General features: G+C 41.5%; 1 protein-coding gene across 1 annotated transcript; it reads left to right on the top strand.

The window, feature by feature from the left end:
* Positions 1-3,395: 3,395 nt before the first annotated feature.
* Positions 3,396-9,092, top strand: INS (insulin). Its single transcript, XM_048485841.1, has 3 exons — positions 3,396-3,518; positions 5,420-5,623; positions 8,896-9,092. Exons 2-3 carry the CDS (start codon positions 5,437-5,439, stop codon positions 9,009-9,011), a joined length of 303 nt encoding a protein of 100 aa, XP_048341798.1. The 5' UTR covers positions 3,396-3,518; positions 5,420-5,436; the 3' UTR covers positions 9,012-9,092.
* The last annotated feature ends 14,992 nt before the right edge of the window (positions 9,093-24,084 follow it).

Here is a 24,084-nt window from a genome sequence, read left to right as displayed (position 1 = left end):
AAATAAAATAATAAAATATAAATAAATAATAAATTCATGTGAACACTGATGAACTACCTGCTTGTGTTCCAACACCATTACAGGTTCAACATGTGACAATGTCTGACAAGTCATTTTGATGGCAACACAAAGATTATGGAATGTCCTTCCATATGAGTTGCAACTGACATCATCCCTTGTATTTCCCATAGGTCTGGCCTGGCTACTCTACTGCCAATTCTGAGCTAGATCCTGTTGGGCAGTGGCCACTGTCAGCAGAACTCTGCCCTCCAAGGAGACGTTTGCTGTTTTCTGGTCCAAAGTCCAGTTCTTTTCCTAAATTCTACAAAGTGGGATGCCTCTAGTGCCAACACACATGAAATGGTGTTTGGGCCAAATATGGCTTCTTGTCCCAAAGTTTCTATTAAAACCAACCAGATCCATGCTTTCTCTTGCTCTGTATATCCTTGTTTCCAAGTAGCAGAGGATTTTGCATAGAGCAGGAGATAACTTTCATACAACTATGATTGTGCTTGGTTTTGCAAGGCAAAATTCGTTCCACTGCATCTCAACAGATCTTTATTAACTTCATTCCATACTTTTATGTTGTTATTTTGAAATGGTACACAATTTTTATGAGTCAATCACACTCCCAAATATTTAGCTTTTTTAACCACCATAAATCCCAACAACTGGGATAATGTATTTTGTAATTCTTGACATATTCTTTGTTAAGATTTTTGTTTTACATTTATTTAATTTCAACCCTGCCAGATCACCAAATTCTTGTATGATTAGTCCAAGTATATACACAAATAGAATGCCCAGCAGATACCGGTAATTGAATTAACTGAACACAATTCCTTTTTAAAAATGCAACTTCTTTACTCTTTACTTGACTTGACTCTGCCTGAATTAACTGTGAAAATACATTTGATACATACGCACCAGAAGGAAAACCTCTCACCTTGGCAATGCCCACTTTAACATTCCCCACAGTTTCCAGAATTGTTGCATATCCAGCAACACTAATGAAAGTGAGTACAACTCATTTTAGATGCAAAACTTGAAAAAATAACCAAAATCCCTCTTTGATCCTATCTGCCAAGAATATCAAATAATGCTCAAGAATGCGGTAAGTATACACAGAAACACTTTGTATTTATTTATTCATTCAGAAAATGTATTTGCCACTTCTTCAGAGACCTGTTGAAGTTTCAGAACAATTCCAAGCTTTCTTGGAGGACGCATTGGTCTTGGAACCATTTCAATCCAGCTTTTGCCCTGATCAAGGGATGGAAGTGACTTCAGCTGCCCCCATGGATGATTTCCAGAGACAACTGGACTGAGATGGGTTGGTGTTGTGGTTATTGCTTGATGTAACAGCAGCATTCTACATAGTCAGCCATGACCTTTTGGCATACTGCCTCGGTGACCCTGGAATACACAGGACAGCCTTGAAGTGGTTATGCTCATTTCTCCAGGGCTGGGGACAGAGGGAAGCAATTGGGGAGAAGCCCTTGGCATGCCATTTGTTGTTATGTGGAGCCCCACAAGAGGCAATCCTCTCTCTGATTTAACATGCATATGCGCCCTCTTGTCAAGTTGGTCCACTCCAGAGCCTCTGACTGGGTTGTCACCAGTATACTGTATACCCCATTATAGCTGCTAAGTGGCCAGCCTCAGATATTTTAGCCAATGTAAAGTGTTGAGGAATTATCTTGTATGCCTCCTTGTGCATGGAGGCATACAAGTTGCAAGTGTAGCCCACCTGATGTTCTATCACCTGTGCCAGGCAAAGCTGCTGGCACCCTATCTGTCAGACTTGACTTATCCAAAATGATCCATGCAACAGTCACTTCCAGGCTAGACTACTGCTATTCATTGCATTCAGGGCTGCCCTTGTGATTGCTTCAGAGGTTCCTGCTGTGTCAAAATGCAGTGACCCCAGTCCTTACTGGACCCCATGTCAGGCACATATCCAGCCACTTCTCTGCCAGCTGCATTGGCTCTGAGTAAAGGACTGAATTAGGTTCAAGGTCCTAGTATTAATGTTCAAAACTCTAAATGGTCTGAGACTTCCATTACTTTGGGACTGCATCGCTTCATATGGTCCCCAAAGATCGTTACGCTGGGCAAACAACAATTTACTGGTGGTTCCTGGCCTGAAAACTCTCCAGCTTTTCCTGGCAAGGCCCTTGTCAACTCTGGTCCCAGCCTGCTGGAATGCCAGCATGGTGCAGTGGCTAAGAGCTAGTGGGTTCTAATCTGGAGAACTGGGTTTGATTCCCCACTCCTGCACTTGAGTGGCAGCGGCTTATCTGGTGAACCAGATTTGGAACCCTCTCAGTTCCACCTACCTCACAAGGTGTCTGTTGTGAGGAGAGGAAGGGAAATGAGTTTGTAAGCCACCTTGAGTCCCCTTTACAGGAGAGAAAGGTGGGATATAAATCCAAACTGCTCCTGCTCTTCTTCTTCTTCTTCTTCTTCTTCTTCTTCTTCTTCTTCTTCTTCTTCTTCTTCTTCTTCTTCTTCTTCTTCTTCTTCTTCTTCTTCTTCTTCTTCTTCTTCTTCTTCTTCTTCTTGATTGAGTTTCAGACTCAATCAGAAAAATACCAACACTATTTAGGCCTGAATGAAATGTACAATAAAATGGGGCATAATTTGTGTGTGTGTGTGTGTGTGTGTGGAAGGATGGGGTTGAAGAGGGTGTTATTTCACACTACCCAAATTTACTCTACTGTGCGTTTTTTACAACATGAACCAGATATCTGGTTGAGTCATTTTAGCTGTAAAGGCAAGCCATGTTATTAGAAAACAAGTAGAAGAGTTATTTTAGACCACATGAATTAAAGTCATAACAGTAAGGCTGAGTAGAAAGAACTCAGTAGCATCATTCAGCTCCCTATGTAAAATCTCCATCTCTCCAATTATATGTTTTTTGTTTCAGGCGGGAAATGCCGCCTTAGTTGTTACTGGCTGTAATATGGTGTATTCTTTAATATCAGCTGTAGCAGTGTTTCATCAACAGTTTTTGACCTATCACTGGTTACCAGCTGGGGGGAAAATTGGTCTGACATGTTAACATGTTTGCTTTTTCTTAATTCTACACTTCAGAACAGCTGCTAGGACTGACACCTTGGTGGCCATCCCAATGTCAGCAATGCCAATTGCCCAGCATTAGTGTAATTGGAGAGGTTTAATAGCCCCATTATCTCTCTTGCTAAAAGGGTGACAGCAACTCAAGGCCTATGAAGCAAACACTGGAGTGTAATGGGATGGAAACTGCAAACGGTTGCTTCTGCTGTTCCCTCTTTAAGACCTGTTGATTAAGCACACAAAAGTCTTAATGCGTCCATGCAGCAAAAAAATTGACCAGGACAAACTGAAAAGGTGGAGCTCTGACCAAACCTTGTGTCATTAGGAATAGTCAGAAGGCTATAAATTTGGGCAAGAGAGGAGGCCAAACCGTCACTTCAGTATAATTGTTTTTCTTTTCTGATCTACCTTCAAAGCTTCTGTCACTACAATTTGATTAGGTAAGTATTTTTCTTCTTTTTCTCTTGGATTTTGTTGTGCAGTGCATAGAATTCTCAGTGTAAAGTTGGTAGGTCAAAGCCTTGCCAGTTGTAATGCTCTGGTTTAATGCTCATGGGGTGACTTTGGATAAGCCTCGCGAGTTGGTTTCAGGAACCACAATGAAGGAGGCACCACTGGATAGGCAGTTAGTCAGTCATGTTTCCTTTGTTATCTCCTGAGCATCTCTCAGTGTATTCTGTACTTGAACAAATGAAATAATTCAAAGCAGTTTTATGCTGAAATGTGCTATAGAAATGGTTAAAGTTGCTCAGAAAAGCACCTATTTCATTGTATATATATGGGCAGCTATGGGCTGTAATTCAGCAGAATTTGCAGTTCCACTTTTGCAAGGGAGTTTTTCTGCCTTTAACTATGTGAATTTAAAGTGTTCCATGTGCTTACTGAATATGCCCTCCTCTAGCTGTAGGACTCTGCTGAGGACTATAGACTAAAAAACCAGGTGTGACTTGAAGCACATGAACAAATTGCCAGTAAGGTCCCAGGATTGTGGTTAATGCTCACTCTTTGTTAAGAGAGTGACTTCCATCTCCTGTTACAATAGGTTTTTTTTACAAATATATTTTTATATAAATAATTGTATTGATTGTATTGCTCCTTCCTTCAAGTGTACTCTTTCCCACTGTTCCTCATTCATACCAACTCTGTGAGGCAATTCAGATGGAAAGAGAATGCCTGGCACAAGGTCACCATGTGAGCTTCAGAGCACAGTGGGGACTTGAACTTGGGTCTTCCTGATCTTACTATAACACTACGCTACATAGTTTCAAATTGTTTTTGAAATGCAGTTCTGATGTACCCCTAACTCTTTAGACTGCAGCCCTGAACACATTACTTTGAAGTACATCGTTCATATGTTATTTGAGTTTAACAGCCCAAAGGCCATTCATTCATTTAAAATTTTTTTGACAGCAAATGGCAAAAGAGAATTTTGCCACATCTACTACACAGTTTGACTTAGACCATGTGGATGCAACCTTAATTCTGCAACATCAGGAAAGGGGACAAATTTAATAATCCAGTTAGTTAAAAAAATTTCCCTTTCTTCTCCATATTTAGGACATTAAAAAACACATGCACAGATGAATCAAGTACATTAATTTGACAGTCACATAATCTTTTATTTGAAAGAGTTTGTGAATAACAGACGTTCATCTGGATTGTTGGGAGTGCATTACAGTAAGCAATCATATAAACTCATCTCAATTTAGGGACTGTTAACATATATAAATACAATGGTAAAACAGCATTAGCATCAATTTAATGCCTAAATCTAATGGAGCACACTTCCTTGTGGTGTTTTTTTTGGTGCGGGGAGGGTATCATTCCAGTCATTTTTAACTAGTTTGTGAGTACATGATATAAATCTTTGCTTAGTCAAGTAGTATTTTCTCCTGATGTTTTGCCTGCATCTGTGGCTGGCATCTTTAGAGGATCCTTTGACAATACAGTATACTAATTGTTTCAGATTGCCCACAACCACCCTGGCCCCTTCCGCATATGCAGAATAATGCGCTTTCAATCCATTTTCAATGTGCTTCGAAGCTGTGCGGAATAGCAAAATCCACTTGCAAACCGTTGTGAAAGTGGATTGAAAATGCATTACATTACATTACATTACATACAAGTGAATTGAAAATGCATTACATATAAAGTAGTCCTTAACAAAAACAAGTCACCATGGCTATTAGTAAGTTGTTTTTGAAACAGACATTTTTATGACGGAAAAGAGGACAGAGAAGGGAGAAATCAGCCTTCAAACCCTTTAAATTGTGAGAAGTCAAGTAGCAAGCTCTTCTCTCTGCTTTAACACCATTTCTTCACTTCGTCTTCTCTTTCCAAGGTCTTGTCTACATCACCATGGCTTTCTGGAACAGATTCTTGCCTCTTCTGGCACTGCTTGCTGTTTTGGCTCCTATGACTAATCATGCTTTATCCAGTCAGCATCTGTGTGGCCCTCATCTAGTAGATGCACTTTACCTTGTATGTGGAGAACGGGGCTTTTACTATGACTCCAAACGACGGCGGAATGTTGAAGAATCCCTAGGTAACTTTTTTTAGCTACCTAACAGTACAAATAATAGATTTCTGCATTGAACTGTAGAAATGTGCGGTTAAAAATTGCTTTTAGAAGGAAATTCCAGTATTTTGATCAACAATTGAAAGGCAGATCATAGATTTCATTCCCAGGAAAACTTTCAGCAAGAGGGTACATCTGTCACTACTTACTGGTAAGTATTTCAATGAAAATAAGGGATCAAAATATACTGATCAGCTAACGGATGAAATTAGCATTTCCATTTTTGCCTGATTTTCTTGCCTGTCCTCTATTTTCTTCAGCTACCTGTAAAATTATATAGAAACACTAGCAAGGCCTGGCCACACGTTGCTGTGGCTTATTGTGGTGAAATGGTAAAGGAACAGTAGTACCAAATCAATTGCAGAGGCCAGCAGTACGTGCTCATGCAAACACGCAGCCTGATATTAAAAGGGCGTCAGTGGATGTATTGTGCTGCGGCTGCATTGTTGGGATGAAAGCACCCTCCTACACACATCTAGGCTGGCTGGTCATGATCCTTTACCTGGGAGTAAGTTTGGTTGGTGGCAATGGGTGTCGCTTCTGAGGAAACCCTCTGAGGGGCGCGATGCAGCCATTCAAAATATGTCATGGTTGCTGTACCGAGCTTACTCCTGAGTAATGCATGCCTGGTTTTCTTAACTGTAACCGCAGTATTCAGGAAATCTAGGGTGCCTGGCCGCTCCCTCCCATCCCTTGCATATCGCCCCTCACTCTCTTCCCTCCCTCACTTCTCTTTCCTTGCATGCCACCCCTCCCCCTCCTTCCCTTCCCTTTTTCTCCGCTAGGGAGGGTGGGTCATATCAAGATGCTGGACCCCCTCCCTCCCCTCCCTTGCATGCCACCTTTCACTGTCTCCCCTCTCTAACTTCTCTTTCCTTTCATGCCTCCAGCTCAGTCCCTTTCCTCTCCCTCCCTCTCTTCCCTTGCATGCCACCCCTCCCTCCCTCCCTCTCCCTCCCTTCCCTCTCCCTCGTGTGTATGTGTGTGTATGTGTGTTTCCCACTTCCCACTTGAAAGTTACTGCCTATGTATGCTCCCTTTCCACTGCTTCATATCTGGCCATCTGAGTGAACATTCTAAGGGTGACAGTTACACACAGGCAGCTGCATGTCCTTCACCATGGAGCGCCAGGAAAAAGGCGTTTTACCTGGGCCAGGTGTGAAATTTCAGGTATGTGAACATCTAAAAACACTCTCGCCTGGCTGACTATAGTGGCTGGGAATTTTCAGAGGAATTGGCCCAGCAGTTACTGCGGCATACTATCATCAACAAAAACACTGTTAGCTTTTTATATATATATATAGATAGATGATATAGCTGGTTGCTACAAAGTCCAGGACTGGTCTTCCCATTAGGTAATACATCTGGTCAGAAAATCAGCAATGTGTAATTTATTATTATATTTTTACTTGTGGGGGAAGGTACCATTTTAATTGTATGGGCTTTTCCACACAAATTGTTTACTAATTATTCTGTTGGCAAATGCTGGCCCCCTCTCTATGGTTTTCCACATCACCCCATCCCCACCCCCAATTTGGTTCTAGAAACATTTCTGATAAATTTTTCCTTTGCTGTTTCCATGAACATTTTCACCTTGATTTTTTGCCTGATGTTTCTGAGCTAGCTTCCCTTAAACATGCAATCATAATGATTCATTGCTTATTTTTCCAGCCTGCCAAACCCCTGGCCCTTATCCATGCCCTGGTGTAGTCAACCAACCCCCAACCAGAGGTGGGATCCAACCAGTTCTCACCACTTCTCTAGAAGTGGTTACTCATTTTTTCTGAGTGCCGAGAAGGGGTTACTAACACAACCTCCCTGCCCAATAGGGACTGGAGATGCATGTTTGCGGTGGCGCCACTGTTTGAATCCCACCACCATCGGAACCTGTTATTAAAATTTTTGGATCCTAGCACTGCCCCCAACCCCCCTTCAGCCATTTCTCCTCCCCTTCCTCCTCCCCTTTCAAGGTGAATCAGACCTGTTTTGTCAGTTATAGAAATCTTGAAGTTAACATTCAGGCAGAGAAGCAAATAGCCTGGATAGATCAGATCAGGTTTGTCAAATTTCACATAAAACATTTCCTTCTACTCACAGCAGCCCACTCTCCTTCAGTCATTTTCTTTTTTTCTTTAATCAGTCATTCTCCCCCTTGCATACATCGCTGGTGTGAATGGATGATGAATGCTAAGTTAATGTTGCTGAAGTAAAAGACTAGATTGTGAAGAGCTCCTAATCTTTTAATAATTTTCCTCAACTATAATTTTTTTTCTTGAGGGCTGGGTCTCTGGGGGTTTTGGGGGGACATACAAATGTATGTAATGGTGGTTTGTGCCTCAGCTTGTGGTGCAAAATGGAGGATTGTGTCAACTTGAGTGCAAACTTCTCCAGATTCAAGGGGCTAAAGTGAATGTACTGAACACACAACAGAGATTCTCCAGTGTGCCCAAAAACTCATGCTCAGTTAAAGTACACATCAGAAAATCTTGTAAAAGAATGGGGACAGTTTTTTGGAAAGACAGCCATAGACATATCCCACACATCATAACTGATGTAATGCTCCCCCACATGAGTAAATTGCCTCCTATGCAGATAAGATGAAACTGGCTACACTGAACAAAAACAAAATCTGAAAGGGAGGCATGTGGACAAAATTTGTGGGAAACAATTGGATCAACAACACCTACAATATAAAGTAAATGCAGTGTGCAGAAAAGACCTTTGTGTCACTAGTCAAAATATGGGCCATGCTGTTCAAGGCAAAATATTAATTGGCCATAAAATAGGAAACTTTTATCTATCTAAAATTTAGGTGCAATCGCAACTTTGCCTTGACTCCCTACTGCCTCCCACCATTGGCTCTGATGTCCTCCACTTTATCAGTGCTATCCCTTCTCGTTTATCTTCAGCTTCTCTTCCTCACTACACCCACAAGCAGAGTGGAAGTCCAGTAAGGAGAAGATGCTACAGTCACCAGGATTGGTAGTGGGAGAAACAGTGAGTGGCAGCCAGAAGGAGACAATTGTGTGTGGGGGGGCATGATCATGGATAGACAGCTCTTATGTGGGATACTGTTTAAATTTAAACAGACACTGTTTAAATTTGTTTCAGGTTTTTTTAAAAAACCCACATCTACACTTTATATCTCCTTCTGAAAGATGGTCTAGCAAAATGAGCATTCCACAAATATATGCCCTATTTAAAGATGTATTAATTTGGGTGTTCTCTCTATCTGGCAGCAAATGGGTTGGATGAACTGTCATTCCAGACACATGACTTACTGAAGAGAGGAATTGTGGAAAAATGTTGTGAAAACACCTGCACCCTTTATGATCTAGAAAACTACTGCAACTAGAGGAGAAACCCTGCGGGGGAAGCAAGATAAGCACTTTGCTATTGCACTTTCCAAGTCATGAATAAAAATCCTATGAATCTACCTAAGCAATTCTGCTATCATTGTACATGTCATTTATTATTATTATTATTATTATTATTGCTGGCAGCACGCACACATGCGTCTTGAAAAGCTGCAGAGTGTTTTTGAAATACCAGGTTCGCAGGTTTAGTGAGAATACCAATAATTATTACAGTCTAGGGAACTCCATCCCAGAGAGGATGTAGAGCTGTCCTGCCTGTAAGCAGCAGGAGATTGACATTTACTTTACTGGAGGTTCCAAATATCAGCAACATGCTATCTCTTTAAATAATTATTGCAAAACTAATAGAATCTTACAGGGCTTAAAGATGCAAAACCTCCTGTTTCATGAAGATGAGGATTCTTAAAGAAAATGGGTAGCTATCCTTAATAAATGATCACTGGACTTAATCACCCTTATAGAAAAATTCCTTGAGGTGGTTAAAAACATAGATATTGATATAAAATCACAAAGAACTTTAGAGACTCAGTTCCAGCTGACATATTATCTAAAAAGATAAAGGAGGTAGAGAAGGACTTGGGAAACCTAGGCTGTTTCCGCACGGCAGCAGAAACAAACCTCCACCGGCATAAATTATGCTGGTGGAGACTCGGGGACTGTTTGCACCATAGCGTGTGAGCAGCCGCCACTTTCTTCCCACATGGAGCCACCTCTCCTTCGGTCCCCTCCACTCACATCTTCTTCCAGCATTGCTCTGGAGGGCTGCAGGGACACGCCCACACTACCCTCCAACCTCCAGGGGTCAGAGGGCAGCGTGGGCATGTCCTTGCAGCCCTCCAGAGCAAGGCTGGAAGAAGAGGGGAGGGGAGGGGAGGGGAAAAGCGGCGTCTTCCTGCCGTTGTGGTTCGCACCATGCCTGGTTTGAAGACGCCACTTTGAAAAAACCTTCTCATTGAGCAAGGTTTAAAAGTGGTGCCTTCGTGCTGCTTGGGAGGAGCCAGGATGGCTCCTGTGTAAACAGCACCCCAGGGACCGTTTTTTTGCCGTCTCTGAGGTGCTGTTTTTTTGCCATTGGAAACAATGGATGATGGGGCACCCCCTTTGGGAGTCCATAGCTTTGGACCCCCTGGACCAAACTTCACAAAACCTGGATGTTATCAGTAAGAGACTCTCCTGATGATACCTCCCAGGTTTGGTGAAGTTTGGTTCAGGGGGTCCAAAGTTATCGACCCTCAAAGGTGTAGCCCCCATCTTCTGTTAGCTCCCATTGGAAACAATGGATGATGGGGCACCCCTTTTGGGAGTCCATAGCTTTGGACCCCCCAGACCAAACTTCACAAAACCTGGGTGGTATCAGTAAGAGACTCTCCTGATGATACCTCCCAGGTTTGAGAGCGAAGACCCCAGTTCAGGAATCCCAAAGTTATCGACTTCCCTCAAAGGTGTGACCTTACATCTCCTGTAAACCAGTAGGAACAATGGGGGATGGGGAGCACCAGCACTGGGAGTCCATAACTTTGGACTCCCAGAATCAAACCTCACCAAACCTGGGTGATAGCATCAAGAGAGTCTCCCGAAACATCCCTGAAATTTTGGTGCTGCTAGCCTAAAAACTGCGCCCTCTGCAGGCCAAAGAAAAACACTGAAAATACAAAAAATCCCACAAATGAACCTGCAGTTTTTGCGCCCCCCACAGGGCTGTGCCCAGGGCAACTGCCCACTTTGCCCTATGGGAGGAACGCCTCTGCCCTTTGGTCAGTCAAACAATCACAAATTTACAATTACAGGGTTTGGTCAGTCAAACAATTACAAATCCATCTAACAGTAGCAGGTCCTAGGCACTAGGACCGAAGTAGAACATTCTATAACAAACACAATACAGGATATGGTGGATGAATTCACAAATCTGGTATCATCTTTATCCTGAAAATATTTGGTTTTTAGCAGGAAGGTTTTTGCTGATAAATCCTACCATTCACTTTTACTCCCTGCTCTTTGTGACTCAAAGGATTCTCAGTCCAATGCTGCTGGCAGGAAATTAATTCATTTGGCCATCAAGCATAACAAACTGTGGCTTAGCGGGTTGAAAGAGTTATGCCCATGCTCAAGATTTCACTTTTGTTTCCCCTCATGGCTGTAGTGTTGTTGATTATCTTCTATTATCTCTGAATTTAAGATCATCTGTTTTTCCTTTTCAGTTTGGAGACATTTTGCTGGGTGATTATCTTCTCCTCAGTCTTGTTTGGTCATACATGGAGGGTGATAATGTGATTCCATCACCACCCAACGAACCGCTACCCAGGCTAGTTTGATCACCTAAGTTGGCCTCAGCCAGTGAAAACTTACTTCGTTCCCCCAGTCTAGCCAGTCTCAAACTTTCTGTTCTTGCTGAGGATTCCCCCCAGGAGACATCCACTAGCTTTGAAGCCCTCCTTAAACAAATTGTGGATGGTCTTTTGACGTCCACCATGGGGGGAACCATGCCAAAAAAGAAAGGGAACATCCTTGTTTGACAGAAAATGCTTGGAGTGTAACAGTCAAATTCGCTCCTTATATTGGAGCTTTAGGGATTTTGGAGCCCTTGATCTCACTGATCAATTAATACACTGTAGGAACAACCTTCGTCTGTTAATTAGACAGAAACAAATGGAATATGTAAACGCTCAGTGGGAATGCTCATTTAGCAGTAACTACCAATAACTCCAAGCTACTCTGGATTGTGTTGACAAACTTTAATTAAAGAAAGCCACCTACCCCTACTTGTTTTACCCCTGATATTTGGCACGATTATTTTTGCAAACTTTTAAAAGATTACATTTTAAGTAATGGGCTTCCTCTGTCTACTCCTCAGGTTTAGTTGACCCCCTGTCTCAACACAAGAAGTGTCTGAGCTGCTAGAGGATCTTAAAAGAAGGAAAGTCCCTGGTCCTGATATTATAATTCCAGAGATTTTGAAATTCCATATTGACAGGTTGGCCCCTATCCTGGTTACTCTTTTTTACCCAAGTAAATAACTCAGATATGTTTTCCAAGACTTGGTTGTCTGCAATCGTGAAATACATATCTAAAGAGGAATTGTCTTTTAAAAAATCTGGGTGGGGGGAATTGTTTTGGAATACTTACCTGAGGGTAAAGTGATGATCTTTTTGACCAAGAGTAAGGAGAATTGATAATTATTTCCAAAACTGTCTATGTGTATATACTGGTATATGTCAGCTTGTATGGAACATCTTATAGGAACTAAGCTAGAGAACTAAATTAAATTATAACCACAAAGGATCAGCCACGACTTACCGCAGCCGCCACTGCTCAAAGGGGAAGGGACAGCCTCATGGCAGGGTTGCTTCCCTCCTTTGCCTCGCGAGCTCTAGAGGCTCGCGAGGTTTCACCCTGGCGTCATCAGGGGAGGCGGGGCCAAGCGGCCTATGTAAAGCATGGCCCGGCCGTTTTCCTCCCCCATTCCTCCTGAGCCAAATGTGTTCCCCACCCACCTCTCCCTAATTGTTTTCTGTTTATCTTTCTTTTATGTGGTTTCTTTTGGTTTATTGTTAATGCATGCTTGGTTCTGTCATAGCCATTGGCATGCTGCACATGGGGGACTGATCTTTAGCTTGGAGACAGCAGGGAAATACCCGCTATGATGGAACCTCCTAAGAGGTTTGGGGTGGAATAAGCCAAGGGGGGACATGCCCAGATGTGTGCTTCTATGGCTTGTGCCCCTGGCAGCAAGGAGTCTTCAGGAATTGGCAACTGCCCATCTGGAACCTCAAAAGCTGCTTCAACATGTGGTAATTTTCCTCAGCAGGCGGGCTAGAGGATAATTTAGGTGACTGGAGGACAGCACATGGGCACCCCAGCACACAGCTCAGACCCCCATGCTGCGCCCTACGCTTCTTTTACCTTGAATCAATAATTATTAATAAATGGCTATGGCCAACTTTTACCACCAATAAAATTACTCCATTGTGTTTTGTTTAACTTAATTATAAGGTCCAGGAGGGTCATCAGCTACTTCACTGAAGCAGCAGAAGAAGAGTACAACAGTAACGGCTTGTCTTTAATAACATCACAACTTACCTCTTCATCTTTATTGTTATTTAGTATTTTGACAAAACTATTTCTGTTCCTAAAAATAAAAACTTAATTTCCCCACTTTTAAAGTTATAAAACCTCCGGTACCTAAGTTTATATTACTGACAGAAGGGGAAGGGTTTATTTTGTGTTTCCTGAGAGCAGACCTCTGCCTGACTGAGAGGTGCCCACACTGAGAAGAACATTTTTATTTTTGTTTAGTTATTCTGTGGGAAAACACAAAATGAAATTTAACTTAAAATCAACACATTCACACTACCACTTTATTAAAGCAGCTGAAAAGGGGACTGCTCACTAGCAGCATAAATTAACAGTTGCAATTTTGGAGGGAATATATCCTTAGGGCACTCATGGGCAGAGCGTACACTCCAGAAGGCATTTGAAAGACCACAGGGGAAGCTCTCTTTCTCTCTCTGGCTGCCACTTACATTATCTGTGCATATAATGGCACAGATAATAGTATCTGAGATGTCATGCTACATTCAATGAAGGAAACCTGAATCTCGAACCAAAGCCCAGGAAAGCAGCACTAGAGTTATCTGCCAAGCACTGGCAACCGGCAGAAGTATTTGGGAATGTGAAGACTTGGGAAACAATAAAAATTTGGGAAGTTTCTATAGCATCATGACATCCCTTCTTGGGTACAATGGAAGTGATGTCAGGTGACTCTACTTTCTGCCCCCCCCCCCACACCACCACCGAGTGCTTTCTGGAAGCATGAGAAAGCAAGAAAAAGCACGGAAACCTTGCTGCTGCCTGAAAGCACCATAGGACTGAGGGCCAGAGTGCCCCCTGGATGGGGTTGTCAGATACGAGTAGGAATGGGGACATCTGAGTTCTTATATCCCAATCAGAAGATGGGAGAGGTGTTTTAGAGGTACACTGCACATTGTAATCATCTTAATTAGAGAAGAGGAGAAATACTTGGGGCAAAGAATTAGCATCATTAGTGAGATAAGAGCCCTAAATCCATATTTAGCTGGGGCGGCGGGGGGGGGGGGTGTCCCATTGTACTTCATCCATGAATGAACTTAAATTCAGCTATCTCATATTGTAATCTCTTCCTGAATATTCTCTGAGGACTGCCGCTATTAGGTCAGCAATTGAATGACCTGGAACCAGGCTGGAAGATTAATATGTTCTTCTACTGGTTTTTAAGTGCTGCGGTTTTCAATGTTGTATTTGTATCCATTTATTCTTCCTTGAAGGGTCTCACTTATTTGTCCAATGTAGAGATAGTGGAAGGGAACTGTTGGCACTTGATTGCATTTAGCACTGGCCCCTTCCGCACACGCAAAATAATGCATTTTCAAACCACTTTCACAACTGTTTGCAAGTGGATTTTGCCATTCCGCACAGCTTCAAAGAGCATTGAAAGCAGTTTGAAAGTGCATTATTCTGCAAGTGCGGAATGAGCCACTGGAAGTTGAGAAAGTGAATGAAGTTTAGATAATATGGCTGGTGGGAGGTCCCATATGAGGTCCTAACACTCTGTGTTATCAAAGTGAATATGGGAACAGAGTGGATATCTTGGTTTGTTGCAGGTCCTGCTCCCAGAGTTTATGTCTATGTGGAAAAGGACATTGTTGTGAGTGAGAAGTTGTTTAAGGTTAGGAAACTCTAATGTAAGTGAAGAGATCAAGACAACTTCCCATTATTGGTTCTTATTCAGAAAAAACCTTTGCTTTTTAGCTGCATCTAGAAACAACAGCTAAACTGAAAATAAGAAGAACCTTGACATTAGAATTTCAATTAAGTCTGGAGTCTTAAACATAATAACATAGTAACTGACATCAGTGAGAACTATAAAATACTGAAATTCTTTTTTTTAAAAGGCTCCAGTCATCCTTGGAGACTCTACTTTAGATGCCCCGCCATCTAAGGCTAAATGGGTAGTAACCAAAAAATGTCCATCATGGCACCAAATTTTGGAAATCCTCTCTTAGAGAGATTCATCCGTCTCTCTTGATCAGCGTCTTTCACCAGGAGGTGAAAACATTTTTGTTTGGGGCATACCCCCAATAACAGTTTTTGGCCCTTCTTCTGGTATTGTTTGTTTAGGTGTTTTAATTGAATTCTGTAATTGAATATATGTTTTAATATTTTTATGTTTGCTCTCTTGTGTACCCTGATTGAGTGGAAAGGTGGTATAAAAATGTTTTAAATAAAACAAAAATATACAGAACACAGCTTCCCTCCTCAGAAACCTACTTCAACCCTTCTCCGTTTTGCCTGGTTGTTTTTTTTTCTGGTACTGTCTTTCCTTCAGTGTAGTATTCTGCCTCATTTTGGGATTGTAAGAACAATGGGAAGAATATTAAAAGCTGTGGATCAGATCTTCATTTTACACTAACAGGCAAATTCAAGCTTTGTTTCTGAACGTTGATAAAAATGAAGAGAATATGCCACTGTCTTGAAAGGACTTGACTCAGTCTTTAGCAATTACAATCTTCCACAGCTTCTGGAACATCTAAGCAACCTTTTGATGCAACTTCATTTTTTCATATGGATAAGCTAAAATAAAAATATCAGTTGACATCTGCCCAGTATGCTGACAGCAAAAGTGGAATTCTTACAGAGGGCAGGAAGATGAGAAGAAGGAAATACTAACAGACATATCCTGTACTGTCAAACACTACGGGACCCAGTGGGCAAGACCCTGTGTAAGCCTGTTGCCAAATTAGACATACAACTTGATGACATTTTACAATGTATTTTTGCCTTAATCTGTATCACAGTTTCAGCAGAATATATCAACAGCAATCTCAGAGAGAGACTGAGAGAGAGAGAGAGAGAGAGAGAGAGAGAGAGAGAGAGAGAGAGAGAGAGAGAGAGAGAGATCATACTGTAATTCTGCAGCATTGTTTGCATGGCAGAGGATGAGAACCCTGTTACAAAAGGGTTTTTAAAGGTACTCTGGAGAGTTTTTTTGCAGCAGATTCTCTATTCAAGGCATGTCATCCAATTGTATTAAGGGCTATGTATACAATCAACATAATGGGCCCTTCCCCACTTACCCTAAGCCCCGCGCTACTCGAGGAGAGTAGCGCGGGGTCCCTCGGCGCTCCCCACTGAGAGGGGCGGCGACAGCGCAGCCGCCCCGACGCTGCTGCTGTCGCGCCCCTTAGCGCGCGGTATCCCTGGCACTCTTTCAAAGGGCGCCTTTTGATGACCCCGCGCAGAGCGCAGAGCGCGGGGTCGTGGGGAAGCCCGAGCGCGCGCCAGGGATGCTGCGCGCTCGGAATTGCGGGCAGCAGCCCTCGGGAAAAGGTAAGTGGGGAAGGGCCCAATAAATGGCAAAATTGTTCTCTTTTCAAGCTGCAGATGGAACCTGAATGTTTGAATGCCCCTACTACAGACATGCATGTCAGGACAGACATACATTGTATTTCTTTTAACTTTGACAAACTAATTTTGTTATGTCTGAAGGTATTTTTAAGATGGTGACACATTCAAACATAATGCCTTTTATTTGTAGTCTGAAGAGATATAATTCTTTAAAAATACTAAATCGTGAATGGTGCCAGTTTCACAATGCATTGTGAGTACCTGAGTGTGCTAATTTTCATACGTGAATTGTTGATCTTCCAACTTGTTATGCTCCAACAGTGGCCCTTTCCCCACTTACCTTTGTCCGAGGGTTGCTGCACGCAATTCCCAGCGCGCAGCATCCCTGGCGCGCACCGGGGTGTCCCTTTGCAAGAGCGCCAGGGATGCCTCGCGCTGAGGGGGTGGGACAGCGGCAGCATCAGGGCGGCTGCACTGTCGCCACCCCTCTCTTGGGGAGTGCCGGGGGATCCCGCGCTACTCTCCTCAAGTAGCGCGGGGCTTAAGGTAAGTGGGGAAAGGCCCAGTGTTACAGATTGAAGTAGGGGTAAAATACAGCAGTAGTAATTTTTAAACCATAAATAGCCTGTCTCATTCTAGAATATTTCAATTGGGAACTGGAGTCCCTTTTGCAATTTGTACAACTGACACAGGTACCATTGTTAGGTGCATATTCAGTGGTGACTCCCACTTTAAAGAACTTTCTGAAGGAAACCCACCAGTCCCACATCTTATTCATACATGGCTTTTAAAGTTAACTTTAAGCTACTGATCTCTAGTTGTATACTTTAAAACTGTTTCTTGCTGGTGGGTACTATTATTTCATTGTTGACATTGTTTCAATTTTGTTGTCCACTGCTTGATGAACTGTACAGTTTGAAAGTGAAAGATGCAATAACATAATACCAGAATAAAAGAAACTTTTGTGAGAAAATCCCCCTTTTTGATTTCGATCATATGTGCCACTGTGTCATTTAACACTTTTCAGGAGAATACATATATACGTTTTGAAGCAAAAAAGAAACAGCTACATTTACCAAAGAGAGAAGTGAAATTCTGGTACTTCAGCCTGAATCACAAACATGCACTCATGTGCTCTCTACTTTTTTTTTTTGCTTCTATTACAAAGCAGTTGAGAAGTTGGCCAAATAATTCAGGCTCTGCTTCAGGCAGTCATCAGGCTTGTATAGTGGTGAAAGCAGAGAAGAGATTCTTGAATGTTCTCCTTGCTGAGTTTCTAGAGACTTGTGTACCTGTCTCCAATGGTACGACTCTCTAGCTTAGCTCCATTTTTGTGCCTACGATCCTGGTAATGCTAACAGTGTAAGATTTACACCTTGATGCCTAGGCACTTGATAAATTCATGAACAAAGCTTACCTATTAGTTATTGGTCTGCCTGCTGGACTCCTCAAAGATTTCTATTCTGCTCCAAATTATCCACATAAGCTGGAATTGCTGTTGCTATATGACTATGAGTAGCTAGTAACTTTTAAAACAGAGACAACACAATCTGGACCAAAGGGAAGCTTACAGGTAGCTGACCAAACACTCTGTCAATATATCCTGAAGACACAGTGCCCCACGGTTGACCACTGACATGGCTGTGTTGCAGAACTGTTGGTTAATACTACTGTATCAGCAGGTGTGGAGCAGATCAGGAGCATGGTAGGAGTTAGTTGGCTATATACAGACCCTAGCCCAGGATCGTCCCCACAAAAAACTGCCCTTAGGTGTCCAAACAACAGAATGGCTAAACACCCCCACACAAATAGCTGCAGCCCCAGCCAAAATTCCTTGCAGAGCAGAGGATGCTGAGTTCACCCTCTCAGTGGTAGCCAAATCCCCCTCCCTTCACCCTAACACTGCACTTAGCACTACATAAAGTCAACCCAAGGCAGACCATAGTTCAGCTGGTAAGGTACATAGCATAGCTCATTCATAATGAGTGTAACTTGTTATGAATGAAGCCATTTCCCCCTCTCCTCCTTTGCACATATAAAGATCACCCATTCAGGAAGCAGCAGTAAATGCTGCAGCTCCTTTGCATAGGGTCATCTTTCCCCCCTTTCCCTTCTCAGGATGCATGTGTAGCTACACAAGCCTCTAGAGGACATCCTTGGCCAAGCAGTGCCCAGGCAAAAAAAGGGGGAAAAGTATCTCCTCTTGCCCCATGCTTCGGACTGTGGAATGGTGGGTGGCCAGAGATTCCTCCCGCACAACCCACCACTGCAACTGAGAATCTCCCCACATCTGAACATAGCGGTTGCAATTTGAGTGGATTTTCTCAATGAAAGGGGGAATTTGAATGCTTCCTGCTGCCATTGTTCACACAGGTAAGCAGGAGGAATTTTAAACCCGGATTACATGAATTGTAATAATTGCCCTGTTGACAGCCAGCAGACTGGCCAAGGTGAAAGTGGGAAGTGGCAGGAGGCTACCATGGAAGTGTTGCTCTGAAGCATCTCTGAAAGGACAAGTGCTAGGTTGGCTTCTGGTGCTGCTGTTACAGTTCCTGAGGCTCACGGCTGAGGAGTGTGGATGAGAAGCAGGAGTTGCTGCACCCATCACTGCACCAAGTGCAAGGAGGAGGAAAAGCTAACCTTATCATACTATACTCAGTCTACATACCTTATAGGAAAACCAAAACAGGTAAGTAAACCAAAAACCTTTGTAAACATTAATCTCACAACACATAAAATGTTGTCTCAAAAAATTCTTTCAATAGTGACCAATCTTCTTGTTTATCTTTAACTTGCAAAGTCCCAGTCAAAAGGTCTAAATCCATATATTTCCATAATTTGATGTACCAGTCCGTTAAAGAGGGTAGCTGAAATGTCTTCCAATATTTTGCTAACTCGATGCGAGCCGAGGATGCTATATAAGTTAACAATTTAGAACGACAGATAAGTTTCTTATCTCTATACAACCCCAACAAATAAATTTCTGGAAGCATTTCAATTTCCCTTTTTAAAATTAACTGTATTTTCTTATGGATTTTTGTCCAAAATTCCTTCAGCCTTCCACATGTCCACCATGCATGGAAAAAAAAACCTACTGCATTACCGCATTTCCAACATAAAGGTAGAAATTTACTATTTATTTTTGATATTTTCAGTGGGGTAATATACCATCTGTGTATTAATTTTCCTATATTTTCCCTTATAGCTATACATACTATATTCTTATAAGCATTTTTCCATATTTGTTCCCACTCTTCTAATACTATATTTCTTTTTAAGTTTTTACTCCATTCTACCATACTTGTTTTAATTAATTCTTCCTTGGAATCCAGAGATAATAGTAGGTTGTATATTTTACTCATTTGTTTCTTTCCTTCCTTGCCTATTATTTCATCAAAAGCTGTTGGTTTCATTGTAAATCCCCAAATTCGTTCATCCTTCTTAAAATATTGATACAGTTGGGTATAGGTGAACCATTGACATATACCACCCCATATAATAATTTGGTCTCTATCTTTTAAAGTAATAAGGTTATTACAGCATAATAACTTTTTGTGTGTTAACCAGTCTGTTCCTTCATTTTTATCCTTAATTTGAAGCGACTCCATTCAGGACATAAAGGAACCCTCCTATAGAATAAATCTCTATATTTATCCCAGATTTTAATCAAATGGCATCTAATATAATGGTTGTTAAACAAGCCATATTTTTTACTTTTAAAATCCTAAATAATATGCATCAAGATAACAGAAAGCCCAATTTCATCTATCTTCCTTTAACTCCTCTCCTGGTATGACTGTATATTAGCAGGGTCAGAAGAGGTGTTTGACTTTAATCATTGCACCCTGAGTGGAGTTTTAATCCCTCTTTGGTCCTATCTGTGGGGCAATTGGGAGTGCTGGATATAATGCCATAAAATGTTTTCACAGCAATAATAAAACATTTTGAAAGCATTTTAAGGCACATGCCACTTAAAACATGATGTCTCATCATCTTTACCAGGGCAGTCTACTGACCCTCAATGTGTCACACCTTGACCTAGCCACAGTGATCCATACAGTGGCTATCTCCAAGTAAGAGTATTGTAACTCACTTAACACTGGGCTACCTTTGACCTGGAAAGTCCAACTGGTTCAGAATGCAGGGGCACAGGTTCTTAATGGCACCTTGTGGCATGAGTATATTCATCCAGTGCTCTGCCAGCTGCACTGGTTGCCAGTGGAGTACCAAGTCAAATTCAAGTTGTTGTTTTTTGACTTGAGCACCAATAGTTTCTATTGGTAAATTGGTCAATAGCAATTGGCTCTATTCTGCTCCTACCAAAAATATTTGGGTTAAAAAAATACCCAAACCTGAAATTGTAAGTTCTCTCTCCCCTTTCCCAAGCCCGAGGGGGATTGAGAAACAGCAGGGGAGAGAGAACTGCCCCTGCCAGAGCTTTCCAAGTCCTGGCAGGCATGAAAAACAGGGGTGAGGAACAATCCTGCACGCAGGAGTGAGCACACTACCTCCTGCAAGCAGGATCATGCTCCCTTCTCCCCCAACCTCACAGCCTCTCTCCTCCTGCTTTTGAAGTCTCAGTCAGAAATGTGGGGGATGAGTATCTTTTATGCCAGGCTACTTAGCATAAAATCAAAAATCTGCACACTCCAGCCTAAACATTGGTTTTGTCACCAGGGGCTACTTAAATCTCACAGGGCCCTGGCCTCACTTGACACAGTGTCCCACAGTCTTCCACCAAGCTGAATATTTCAAGATGAACAAGTGAATGAAGTGAGGTGATACTATTAGTAAAACTAATTATGATTAGTAATTATGTTGAAATGTTGTGCCACTTACATGTGAGGGAAAATAATCAATTCCACAAAATTGATCAAAGCCAGCGTAGATCCTTAGCATCTAACTGAGTAAATGCACTCAGCACTGCACTGAGAAACCAACTGGATGACCCAGTTTTGCATGCACATTTGTCTTGGGGGCACCTCACTCTGGAACAAGAACTGAGCTTTGGTCTTGGAAAATTTGCATGTCCCGGCGGAGGGCAGAGTCCCCTAAATGCATGATTTGTGGTGGTTCAAACCTTACATTGGGGTGCATCATTTTAAATCATCCTCAATATTTGTCATTAGATTCACAAACAAACTAGGAAATGTGAATAATAAACTGATAACCCACTTCATCTCTTCTTTAAGGTAGTGTCCTTCAATGCTAGCATTAAGACCACATATCACGATCCAGCGTCTCGTAAATTAATCAGCATAATAGGAGGTGAGGCACACTTGATCACGTAAAGCTGATATGTAAATGTAAAAATGAAAAAAAGCAGCCACAAAGTGCATCTAAAATGACTCTGCACACTCCTTCCACTCTTGGTAGCAATTCAGTTTGCAACTCAGGAAAATTTCCTCATCCTAAGCCGATTGGGTCTGGGCAATTACCTTCAACTAGAGACATCCAGACCTTGAAACGCTCAATTAAAATTCCACTCAATAGTATTACATTGGAGACAAAGAACCTTTTAATAGGATGACTGGATGGCAACATTGTGTACTGTTCACTGCAGTCTGAAAAATTAAACTTTTGGAACCCATATCCTGACAGGGTTGAGATATTGTTAAATTTTATCAGAGTACAACATGATCAAATCCTTGATGAATGTCTGCCATCACTTCACAATATTTCTCTTTTCCCTGTCATTTGACCACCAGAACTATGGTTGGACAACAGTTTACTTTTGCAGATATATGTATATGGATTGGGAAATTCCTGGAAATATGGATTGAGAAATTCCTGGAAATTAGAGGGAGCATACGAGAAATTTATAAAGGAGGAAGGGCAAAAATAAGAATTAATGACAGGTGGACAGGAATTGTAAATATTGAAAGGGGAGTTAAGCAAGGATGTCCACTATCGCCACATTTATTTATAATGGCAATGGAATTTTTGGCAGAAAGGGTTAGGGTTAGGGTTAGAAATGATTAAAAGGATATAAAGTGAATCATGAAGAAATAAGGTTAAATTTATTTACAGACGATATTTTAGTAATAACGGTAAATCCGGCAGATACAATGAAAGAATTAAAAATAATACTAGAAGATTTTCAGAAATATTCTGGATTAAAAGTTAACTTAGAGAAAACAGAAATAATGGGGGTTAATGTGGAAAAAAGACAACTAGAGAGAGGATTAGTAAAAAAGATCAAATAGCTTGGTATTACAATAACACATAGAAAGGAGAAGATGTTTAAATATAATTTTGAAGTAAGGTGGAAAAAAGTATTAAAACAAATAAAAGAATGGTATAAGAAGACCTTATCGATCATAGGGAAAATCAAAGCATTAAAAATGTGTATAATGCCGAAAATGTTTTATCTATTTCGAACTCTTCCTTTGGAAATTAAGAAGAAGCAATTTGAGGAATGGGATAAAAAGCTGAAAGCTTGGGTGTTTAATAATAAAAAACCAAGAATTATGAATAAGATCAAAAACTGTGGCCTAGACCCTTGGCATTGCTGTACTAATCTTGGGTTTGCATTTCTCCCCAGCTTTTTAAGAAATGTATGCACAGGATTTCAGGTTTCAGACTTAATCAGAAAAATACCAATGCTATTTAGCTCTTAATGAAATGTACAGTAAAAAGGGACATAATATTTGTGTGTGTGTGTGTGTGTGTGTGTGTGTGTGTGTGTGTGTGTGTTATTTCATACTAGCCATATATACTCTACTGTGAGTTTTTGACAACATGAACCAGATATCTGGTTGAGTCACTCTAGCTGTCAAAGGCAAGCCATGTTCAAGTAGAAAAGCTATTTTAGAGCACATGACATAAAGTCATAACAATAAGGCTGAGTAGAAGGAACTCTCTGGCATCATTCAGCTCCTATCTCTATCTCTCCAAGTATGTGTTTTTTGTTCCAGGCAGGAAATTCAGCCTTAGTCGTTATTGGCAGTAATAAGGTGTTTTTCTTCTTTAGCATCAGCTGTAGCAGAGTCTCAGCAACAACTTTGACCTGTCATTGGTTACCAGCAGGCAAAAACATTTGTCTAACATGTTAACGTGTTTGCTTTTTCTTAATTCTGCACCTCAAAACAGCTGCTAGGACTGAAACCATGGTGGCCACGCCAATCTCAGCACTGGCCAGCATTAGCGTAATTGGAGAGATTTCATAGCCCTGTTATCTCTCTTGCTGAAAAGGTGATAGCAACTCAAGGGCTATGAAGCAATCACTGGAGTGTAATGGGATGAAAACTTCAACAATTGCTTCTGTTGTTGAGTATGCACAAGATTTAATGTGTCCAGGCAGCAAAAAAATTGACCAGGGCAAAGCTAAAAAGGTGGAGCTCTGACCAAACCTTGTGTCATTAGGAATAGTCAGGAAGCTATAAATATGGACAAGAGAGGAGACCAAACCGTCACTTCAGCATGGTATTTATTTATTTTCTGACCTATCTTCAAAGCTTCTATCACTATAATTGATTAGGTAAGTATTTTTTCTCCTTTTTCTCCTGGATTTTTTGTGCAGTAAATAGAATTTGCAATGTAAAGTTGGTAGGTCAAAGTCTTGACAGTAGTACTGCTCTGGTTTTATGCTCATAGGGTGACTTAGGATAAGTCTCATAAGAACATAAGAACAAGCCTGCTGGATCAGACCAGAGTCCATCTAGTCCAGCA

The sequence above is a fragment of the Sphaerodactylus townsendi genome, linkage group LG02 (assembly GCF_021028975.2).
Source record: "Sphaerodactylus townsendi isolate TG3544 linkage group LG02, MPM_Stown_v2.3, whole genome shotgun sequence".
Classification (NCBI taxonomy): Eukaryota; Metazoa; Chordata; class Lepidosauria; order Squamata; family Sphaerodactylidae; genus Sphaerodactylus; species Sphaerodactylus townsendi.
Note: the sequence above shows the minus strand (reverse complement) of the source record. Positions and strands in the feature narration are given on the sequence as shown.